Source organism: Podarcis muralis, chromosome 17 (assembly GCF_964188315.1).
Source record: "Podarcis muralis chromosome 17, rPodMur119.hap1.1, whole genome shotgun sequence".
Taxonomy (NCBI): domain Eukaryota; kingdom Metazoa; phylum Chordata; class Lepidosauria; order Squamata; family Lacertidae; genus Podarcis; species Podarcis muralis.
Genome location: NC_135671.1, coordinates 32,337,561 through 32,348,312, shown reverse-complemented (window position 1 = coordinate 32,348,312; position 10,752 = coordinate 32,337,561). Strand labels below are relative to the sequence as shown.

At 51.4% G+C, this 10,752-nt stretch overlaps 1 protein-coding gene across 2 annotated transcripts in view; it reads right to left on the bottom strand.

Moving 5' to 3' along the window:
* Positions 1–3,390: 3,390 nt before the first annotated feature.
* Positions 3,391–10,752, bottom strand: part of SWSAP1 (SWIM-type zinc finger 7 associated protein 1) — a 35,087-nt gene continuing 27,725 nt past the window's right edge. Inside the window, exons 1-2 of one of the 2 annotated variants that reach the window (XM_028712343.2) lie at positions 5,576–5,974; positions 3,391–4,489 (exon numbers count right to left, since the gene is read on the bottom strand). In XM_028712343.2, coding sequence (XP_028568176.2) covers positions 3,962–4,489; positions 5,576–5,818 — 771 coding nt within the window. In that variant the 5' untranslated portion in view covers positions 5,819–5,974 and the 3' untranslated portion in view covers positions 3,391–3,961. Of the gene's footprint in view, positions 4,490–5,575; positions 5,975–10,752 lie in introns of those variants that run through there. The other variant, XM_028712344.2, reaches the window with a different exon arrangement.

Genomic DNA, 10,752 nt, shown 5'->3' with positions numbered 1-10,752 from the left:
TGTTTTTGCTCATTCTGATTCCCTTGTGCTTGTGGGAAAGAAGATGATCTCTAAATGTTCACCCAGATGCTTTTCGCATTTCCTTCTCTTCTTCCCTTTGTTGCCCAGAACTACTGAGCACCGAATCAGACCTCCGAGTTAGGAGGACACAGGTGTGGGGGTGTGGAGTCTCACAGCAACTGGGGTGCTCCTGGAAAAGACTCCAGCTTAACAGGGTAGGGCAGGAGAAGGGAAAGGCCATTCTCCATCCCCTCTGAAAACATCCCGTTGTCCTACAGATCACTGACAGTTCCACTGATGTTAGTCATACTCAGAATAGACTCAAGTTTCTGCAGCTCATTGATTTCAGTGGGTCTACTCAGCACATGCCCTAGTCGGATATCACCCACTGGGTTCAATAGGATTTGCTCCTGTGTGTGTATAGGATTGCAACAACAAAAAAATCCTGCGTTTGGGGGCTAACTACAAGCCCTGAAGCTAAATAAAGAATTTGCCAAATAACAGGAAGTTTTTGAAGAAGGTGGAGCTTCTGATTTTCCCCATTCTCCCATTCCCAAAACCAACCTATGTAGGATTTTTACCCTTGTACAAAACGTGTTGGCAGATGAGAGAGCAATCAGGGGTTTAGACCAGGCAGGCATGAAGGCAGCTGCTTGTCAACACTCAAAAAAACGTTATGCCCAACCCTTACGCCCTCTGAAAAGAGCCCACCAGCACAGCAAGCCCAGCCCTGGCCTTGCTGCTGTGATAGGGCTTATCAGAGTGCCAGCAAGCACCTCTGTAACCGTTATCAGGGATGCAGCTTGCAAAAAGTGGCAGGAGACCAACCCGCCGCTTGCTGATGTTGGGCAAGTTCCAGAACAGAACCAGCATAGGCCCTTGTTTCTGGGAGAGGGGAGGCCCTTTTCCCTGTTCCGTGAGATGCTTTGGGGCGCGCGCATTGCAATGGTCCCCTGTGGCTCTGCTTTGGGCTGGTTCATGAGTCACGTCCAAACAGGCAGCTTAAGCTCAGCTGTGGTCTGTTGCAGCTCAGGCCTCACCTTCCAATAAAGTTTCACTGGCCCCTCCAGTATTTCACCAGAACTGCCTTTAGAACTGCAGGACCTTTGAGAAAAGAAAATGGCTTGAATCCAATGGTCTGTTGAGGAAGTGGAGCACACCGCAGGCTGTTTCTGGGAAAGCTATGGGGCTGCATCTGGTGAAGAGGGGTGTGAAACCTACAACAGTCCCCCTTCCTGTGTCTGTGGCTCCAGTACAATGGGACACAGGTGGCACTGTGGTCTAAACCACTGAGCCTCTTGGGCTTGCTGATCAGAAGGTCGGCGGTTTGAATCCCCGTGACGGGGTGAGCTCCCATTGCTCTGTCCCAGCTCCTGCCAACCTAGCAGTTTGAAAGCACGCCAGTGCAAGTAGATAAATAGGAACCACTGCGGCAGGAAGGTAAACGGCGTTTCCCTGCGCTCTGGTTTCCATCACAGTGACCCATTGCACCAGAAGCGGTTTAGTCATGCTGGCCACATGACCCAGAAAGCTGTCTGTGGACAAACACTGGCTCCCTCGGCCTGAAAGCGAGATGAGCGCCACAACCCCATAGTCCCCTTTGTCTGGACATAACCGTCCAGCGGTCCTTTACCTTTGTACCTTTACAATGTGATGCACATGGTGGGATGCAAAACGGCTCAAACCACTATAGGAAACACAGCAGAAGTTACAGGGTATAGAATGTCCTTTCAGTTCATCATGCGCCCATTACAGAACAGGCGATCGGGACATGATGCTACATATTGCTGAGACTGTTTTCAGACTAAGCGGATATAAGGAGCAGAGAGGGGAACACGGCGACTTCCTGGTGTTGAAGTCCAAATTCTTGCAGTGCTCAAGTTTTGCTCCAAAGCCAACCAAGCTCTGGTTAGTGCACCCAACCGTGCCTGCCATGTGCAAACATGGCTTCTTTTGCAGCTTGCATTGCATCCTGCTACCTTTGAAGGTGACCCAGAAACTACAACTAATCCAGAATGTGTCACCTAGACTGGTTACTGGGAGTGGCCGCCGAAACCATATAACACTGATCCTGAAAGGGCTCGCAATATGTTTCCAAGCACAATTCAAAGTGTTTGTGCTGACCTTTAAAGCCCAAAACAGCCTTGTACCAGTATACCTGAAAAAACATCTCCACCCCCATCGTTCAGCCCGGACACTGAGGTCCAGCTCCGAGGGCCTTCTGGCGGTTCCCTCACTGCGAGAGGCAAAGTTACAGGGAACCAGGCAGAGGGCCTTCTTGGTAGTGGCAGCTGCCCTGTGGAACACCTTCCCAACAGATGTCAAGGAAATAAACAACTATCTGACTTTTAGAAGACATCTGAAGGCAACGCTGTTTAGGGAAGTTTTTAATGTTTGGTGTTTTTAATATGCTGTTGAGAGCTGCCCAGAGTGGCTGGGAAAACCCAGCCAGATGGGTGGGGTACAAATAATGAATTATTATTATGATAGCTAGGCAGTTATTTTGGGTGGTGTGGCTTACTGATTCATGGTGAGTGCCGTCGTGGAGCTGTTCCCTGCTGCCTTGAAAGAGGTGATGGAGTTGCCACTCCTAAAGGAACTGGTCCTGGACATCTTAGACCGGGATAACTACTGACCAGTCCCAAATACCCTTGGTTGAGAGAAGATGGTGGGGAGACTAGTGGCTGGGCAGCTGCAAGCATGTGGCAAATTGATCCTGCAGATGGTGCTGCTCTACCCTAAAACAAGTGGCACTGAAACCACGAAGACAGGCACCAGGACCAGTGCAGGGCAGCAATATGAGCGGTGTACCCAAATCAAGCCCCATGTGTTATATTTCACCCCAGGGGAGCACATTTACAAGAGCGACCAAACCCAGAGGGAACACAAGGGATTTCTCACATCGTGGTGCACTGAATGCGTGCCATGCACTCGGTCACAACTCCCTAGGAAGAGCATGTGCTTTGTGTATGCTTTTGACTATTCTGGGAAGCAAACATGAGACATGACAAACATACAGACAACACCACACCACTTGTGTGCAATTGACTTGCACGCAACTGCACATATGTGCCTTGCCAGGAAATAACTAAATAATTCAATACTAACCTGGAATGGTGGGAGAGTCCTAGTGACTCACAAGGAGACCCTCCCCAGAGTCCAAAGTCCAGGGGGAAAAATGCTCCAAGGGCTCCAAAAAGGTGTGCAGGAGCTATCACTGCAACAGCTGTTGGGCAGGAAACTGTACTCACTCTGCTTATGTGCATTTCGCTTATGAGCACTGATGCTCAGAATGTAAGCCCCACATTAGTGGGGAATCGCCTGTATGTGAAAGACCCAAACCACTTTCCCTATCTGCTGTAACCAACATAAAATAGGTCAACGGAGGGATAGAGATCTCTCTCTCTTTATTTGCTCAAGGTAATACAGTGGGAAGAATCCAAGAGGCACCTTTGCTCACCCACTCCACAGGCAACTGTCCACATCTTCCCCCCAGGTCATGCTCTGAAAACCATTTCCCTTGCACCGTACAACTGGGTTTTTAAAAGACGAAAAAACAAACCCACCCAGAAGTGTGAGATTTAATCTCTTGGTGTTCTGTTTGCCGAGTCTTAGGGCCCCGCTTCCTTGCAGGGCTTTTCTCTGCAACTGGCAAAGCAAGAAAGGTACATTTCACATTTGCAATTGGAGGTGCAGCCAGTCTCCGGTGTAAGCAGAGAAGATGGGAAGCTGAAATGACTCTATAGTACAGCATTGGAACTTGCTGCTCGTCAAAAAACAACAACCACCTCTCAGCCCAAAGCTGGGAAGAAACAAACAACAAACTGGAGTAAGAAAGATGTTATCACCTGGGATGTGAATGTACGCGTTTGGGTCAGAGGTAGTTGATTACCTGAACACAAAAATGACTTAACTAAGGACCACCAGAGGCCTAAGATTGGGAGCCGAGAAAAGGATGGGCTTAAGTCTCAGGGGGTCGATTGCTCCTCGAAGCTGTGCACCCATCAACTTCCCCTTCGCACGGAAGCAGAGAAATCCTCATGTCCCCTTGTGGATCAAATCTCACCAGCCATTCTTGGTCCTTAGTGCCCGGCTGGGAGAGACGTGCTCTAATCAGCTTGGTGATGCCCTGGCTACCTGAATCAGCAATCTCCTCTGTGCTCGGATGCAGCCAGCACTGGGCTGGGAAGTAGCGCTCAATTGCCGAGAAATACTCCGCTTGTTCCCCAGCTTCTCCAGAAAGCTTCATGGAAACGACGAGCTTGCAGCCGGCAGCAGACTCCACGGGGAGCTTCTGGCTGAAATGGTTTGCCGTGTCCAGCAGCAAGGCCACAAGCTGAGCTGCCATCGCTGGGCTGGAGCAGCTGCCCAAGTATTCCTCCAAGCCATCCAGAACGACTAGGGAGAGGGAGCAGGAAAAAGTTTCATGTAGGGAGGCCACCAGCTGAAGCAGCTCCCGGAACGATGGCGGGTACAGGAAGTGGATTCTCTAGGGAGGGAAAGGGAAGAGGGTTAATGGCCAATTTGTAGGAATGAATAAGCCACACTACAGGCCAGGGCAGTGGTCGCCTCACTTGCATATTACTTTGGTAATATGGCCATAAAAAGGTAAAGGGACCGCTGACCATTAGGTCCAGTCGTGACCGACTCTGGGGTTGCAACGCTCATCTCGCTTTACTGGCCAAGGGAGCCGGCGTTTGTCCACAGACAGCTTTCTGGGTCATGTGGCCAGCATGACTAAATCGCTTCTGGCAAACCAAGAGCAGCACACAGAAACACTGTTTACCTTCCCACCGGAGTGGTACCTATTTATCTACTTGCACTTTAACGTGCTTTCAAACTGCTAGGTTGGCAGGAGCAGGGACCGAGCAACGGAAGCTCACCCCGTCGCGGGGATTCGAACCGCCGACCTTCTGATCGGCAAGTCCTAGGCTCTGTGGTTTAACCCACAGCGCCACCCGCATCCCTAATATGGCCATAGCTGTCAACTTTTCCCTTTTTTTAAAGGGCAATTCCCTTATTTCAAATAGGATTCCTCGCAAGAAAAGGGAAACGTTGACAGCTATGAATATGGCGCCCTGAGCAAGGACCAAATTTGGTGCTCCCCCCCAAATATTATTATTTTGCATTCCCTCGACTCTGTGCCCCCCCCGGGGGGGGACCACCTGACCACCCTAAACCCCCATAGCACGGAGTCGAGGGGATGCAAAATAATATTAGGGAGGGGGGGACGAAATTTTGTCCTTGCTCAGGGCGCCATATTACCATATTTGTCCCCTGGTGCAGCAGTGGACTTCGTCCTTTCAAATTTCAATGGCACCTTGAATGAGGACAAAATGTGACACCCACCCCCAAAAATATTTCTTATTTTCACAATAATTCATTTTGGTACAGCTGCTTTTTTTTATTAATCTCAGTAGGGACCCACATAAATCCTGTATAGGTATTTTTGTTGTTGTTATTCACTCCCTCAGCTAATCGCCCGCCCACCGCGCCCGCCCCGCCCTAAATCCGGTCCCGCAATCTGGCCTCATGGGGGGGGGCTGCTGGTCCACCTACCCACCCGCCCACCCACCTGGATGGCTCCGGCTCTGGCTGCATCTGCGCCCCCGGCCGGCAGGCGCTCCAGAGGCCGCGGCGCCAAGAAGAGCGCGCGAGCCCGCGAGGAAGCAGCACCCAGCAGCGCCGCGCGGAAAGAGAGCGCCGAGCGCCCCGAGCCAGCGGGACCCAGCAGCAGCAGCGCCGGCCGCGGCAGGAGGAGGAGGAGGCTAGCCGGGTCGGCGCCCGGAACCGGCTGCTGCTGCTGCAGCGCCGACATGCCCGGAACCGGCGACCGGGTGGCGCGCGCGCGCCTTTGCCGAGGGGAAGCCGCAGAGAGTGGGCGCGGCGGCGGCGACAGCCAATCGGCGGCGCAGCGGGTGTGGATCGCTCCGCTTTGGTGGCTGGGCTGGCTTCGCAGCCGCGTGGGAACGTCCCCTAGATGCGAGAGGCAGCTGGATTCGGGGGTGGGTTTTTTTTGTTTGTCTCGTGCAACTGATCCTTTCTGAACGGGGTGGGGGGAGAGACAGGTCGCCAAATCGGGACATCGGCACCGCGCTCCTTTTACGCACGAGCCGCCTCTCTTTGGATTGGGGTCTCTCTTTTTGGCACAACGGCGATCTCATCGCTGCCCGCCCTTAAGGAGCTCCGATTTTGCTAATATGGCGCCCTGGGCGAGGCCAAAATTGGCGCCCTCCTTTAAAAGATGTATTTTCACAATAATTCATTTTGGTACGGTAGCTTTTCTTTACGTATAAATATAGGGTGTGTGTGTGTGTGTGTGTGTTTGTTTGTTTTTAGTAGTAGTAGAATTAGTAATAGTATTTTGCTCCTGTCCGGCTTGGCACCCTGTGCGAAGAACCGCCCACACTGCCCTCAATCCGGCGCTGCCATTATTTTTCTTCATTCAGCTCCTAGTTGGTCTCATCAATAATTCGGAGCAGGTAGTGGTTAGGCTGCTAAAACCAGGTCGCCGAACAGAACCCCGATTTAGAGTAGCGTGCTGAGTAGCGCAGGGTCAAGGTCTGGTGAGCAGACGGTGCCTAGCTAGAGTTGGTCAGGTTAGCCCCCGTGACATGGGTGCAAAAATCGCACCTCTCCACTGCGGGGCGAAGGCGCGCAGGCTTCGCGTGGGCAGTCGCAGCAGCCCTAGGGGACCCCCTTCCCAGTTAAGCCACAGCGCTGTTTATTAGAAGTGCGACTTTTCCCGAGTTTCTGGACCATGGACTGTCCCAGACTTTCGCTGAGAGGTTTGGAGGCTAACTGATTGACGGCTTTCTAACGGCTCCTAAGGCAGGAGGAAAATACTGGAGATTGCTTCGTTGTTCTGGCTTTCTATTCGTTACTTTAGGGTGACATTCCACTTTCTCCATAAGAGATTAGTTGCTGTGAAAGTCTGCCGCAAAACCAACCCATTATTGTGGTGGGAATACAAGGCACAAGGAAGTGAAAGGCAAACCCGGATTTGAGGAATGTTGCCTGCTTCTCAGGTGCATTTATATATCTGCTTAAGTTACCATATTGAAGATGGTTGAAATGAGCTTGTCATGATTGTATGTATACTTGGTTGTTGTTTTTTTAAAAAATCTTGCTTATCTAATGGGCAGATAATAAGGTTATAAACTACCATGTTCAGTATTGTTGAAATGAGCTTGTCACAATCATATGCACCCTCAAATAAAAAAAGAAATCTAAGAACAAATTAAAATTTAAAATTGTACAATGCTTATACAGTGGCACCTCGGGTTACATGTGCTTCAGGTTACATACGCTTCAGGTTACAGACTCCGCTAACCCAGAAATAGTACCTCGGGTTAAGAACTTTGCTTCAGGATGAGAACAGAAATTGTGGCGCAGCGACAGTGGCAGCAGGGGGCCCCATTAGCTAAAGCGGTGCTTCAGGTTAAGAACAGTTTCAGGTTAAGAACAGACCTCCGGAATTAATTAAGTACTTAACCCGAGGTACCACTGTACATTGCATTGATCACAACCTTTTTTTGCTCTGAACATCCATGGGGAAGGGGGTGTTGAACCCACCCACCCACTGCTACCCTTCATAGGAAGGAGCCTTGTCATACGGCAAGCAACGTAGGGGTGAGGGATATCTCTTGCCCAGCAGGGTCCTAGAAGAGAACACACTCTTTTTGCACCCATCCCTATGATGATTTGGGTGGAGGTGTAAGTCACAAAACAGGCCCATCATATTTATTTAATGCCAGGACTTAGTTTTGGGATGTATAAAGTAGATTTTGGGGTGTGGGTGGCGCTGTGGGTTAAACCACAGAGCCTAGGACTTGCCAATCAGAAGGTCGGTGGTTCAAATCCCCACAACGGGGTGAGCTCCCCTTGCTCGGTCTCTGCTCCTGCCAATCTAGCAGTTCGAAAGCACATCAAATTGCAAGTAGATAAATAGGTACCACTCTGGCGGGAAGGTAAATGCCGTTTCCGTGCGTTGCTCTGGTTCGCCAGAAGCTGCTTAGTCATACTGGCCACATGACCCGGAAGCTGTACGCTGGCTCCCTCGGCCAATAAAGCGAGATGAGCGCCGCAACCCCAGAGTTGGCCACGACGACCTAATGGTCAGGGGTCCCTTTACCTTTAAAGTAGATTTATCAGGATCATGTGAAGCTGCCTTAGACTGAATCAGTTCACTGGGCCGCCTTCTAATTTGACAGGCAGCTGTTCTTCAGGCAGAGAGAGCAGGTGCAGAATTCAGTGGCCAGATTGATTGGGGCTGGGTGGTCCAAAGACCAGTTCTGGCATGACTGCACTGGTTACTAGTTAATTTCTGGGCTCAGTTCAAGTGCTGGTTTTCTCCTAAAGCCATAAAGGTAAAGGTACCCCTGCCCATCAGGGCCAGTCGTGACCGACTCTGGGGTTGCGTGCTCATCTCGCTTAAGAGGCCGGGAGCCAGCGCTGTCCGAAGACACTTCCGGGTCACGTGGCCAGCGTGACGAAGCTGCTCTGGTGAGCCAGCACCAGCGCAGCGCACGGAAACGCCGTTTACCTTCCCGCTATAAAGCGGTACCTATTTATCTACTTGTACTTAGGGGTGCTTTCGAACTGCTAGGTTGTCGGGAGCTGGGACCGAACAACGGGAGCTCACCCCGCCGCGGGGATTCGAACCGCCGACCATATGATCGGCAAGTCCTAGGCACTGAAGTTTTACCCACAGCGCCACCCGCGTCCCCCCTAATGCCATATGTAACCCCAATACCTTCCTCTGCTATTCATATGTGAGTCGATTCAGTGGCATGGCTGTCCTGGTTCTGCAGGTAATAAATAGTTCTTGGGGCTGGTAGCCATCGTTGGGCCTTACCATCTACCTAATCCAGCCTTTCTCAACCTGGGGTCCCCAGATGGACTACAGCTCCCATCATCCCTAGTTAGCAGGACCAGCGGTCGGGGATCATGGAAGTTGTAGTCCAACATCATCTGGGGACCCAGGATTGAGAAAGGGTGGTCTAATCTAATCTCAGTAGATTTTCCGAAGTTGGTGACCATCATGGTATCTTTTTTGTTTTATTTATTGTATTCATCTCCCAAGGAGCTCAGGTTATTGAACATAGTTCTCCTTACCGTTTATCCCCAGAAGAACCCTGCGAGGTAGACTCGGGTTAGTGGCTGGCCCAAGATTACCCAGTGAGCTTCCTGTCTCAGTGGGGATTTGAACTCTGGTCTCACAAGTCTTAGTCTGTTGCACCACACTGGCTCTCAATAAATGAACTTATGTGCTATATAGAAAAAGTGCTTCTTTTTATCTGTCCCTGAATCTTTTACCATTCAGCTTCAGTGGATGGCGCCAGGTTCTAGTACAGTGGTACCTCGGGTTACAGACGCTTCAGGTTACAGACGCTTCAGGTTACAGACTCCGCTAACCCAGAAATAGTACCTCGGGTTAAGAACTTTGCTTCAGGATGAGAACGTAAATCGCACGGCGACAGTGCAGCAGCAGCAGCAGGAGGCCCCATTAGCTAAAGTGGTACTTCAGGTTAAGAACAGTTTCAGGTTAAGAGCGGATTTCCAGAACGAATTAAGTTCTTAACCTGAGGTACCACTGTATTACGGGAGAGGGAGAAAAACACTCCATTTCTCCATGCCACAAAAAATCTTAATGCACCTTAATCATGCCCAGTTGCCCTTTGTAACAAACTAAGAAGCCACAAATGCTGTAACAAGGGTCCCCCCCCCCCCAGCTGGAACTCATGGGAACTCAGTTCTGGCACCTCTCAGGCGGGCACCATTGCCATCATAAGAGAACAAGGGAGGCATTCAAGGTGAGTTCTAGCACCTCTTTTTTCTTAGAAAAAAAGGACCGGCTGTAACTCTCTTCTCACTGGGGAGTTGCCCTCGAGTCTGCAATTCCTTGGGATCTCTCCTTGCCCCTCTCCAGGCGCACAGGTTGCCCTCCTGCGCAGATACATAGTTCACCTGTCTTCATTCTGACTTTGTGTTTCAGAGGTCATTTTGAGACATGAGGGGCAGGCAACAAGGGGCTTAATTAAAACATTTAGCAGTTACTAAATGCTGGTGCTTTCAGCGGACCGGTGCCACCATCTGCTGCATGCTTGGCAGTGCTGAGGCATGGAGATGCATGCAAACCCTCACCATCTGTTGAGTGCGAAAGGCGTGCATGAGGATGGGGAGGGAGGGCTGAGGTTCCTCCCACGCACGGCAAGGAAGGAGCTGGATTCTTCTTGGTGCTTGACTTAAAGGCAGGTGTGATGGCCTGGGAATCTGATTCAGAAGCTGAATCTGAGGGGTCCCAGCCTGCACAGGAATCCCCACCTCCAGGGCCGGCTGAGCCGGGGCAGGGGCTTGAACCTGAAGGGCCTTCACCTGTGCTGGATCCTCAGGAGCAGACACCAGCTGAATCCGCTCTGGCTCCGGAGGTGATAGAGGACCTGTTGCCTGCAGGTGCGCCTCTCCCAGCCCTGTCAGGGGAAGGTGAAGCTGCCCCTGGGTCCAGTAACCCTCCAGCCTCTCCTGAGCTGCAGAGGCTCAGGGCAGAGAGGCGGAGGGAACTGGGTTCTCTCAGGAGGAGTGCTCGCCTTAAGGCCAGGAGAGGCGGGTCACCTGTGGGCCAGTCAGCCCAGATAAAGGCCAGTCAGCCCAGTCCCAGGTTGCGGGAGCAACCATATTGGAAACCTGTTTCTGCCAGCACCCAGACCTGTTTCTCCGGAGTTCCCGACCACGCCCAGCTTCTTGCTTTGG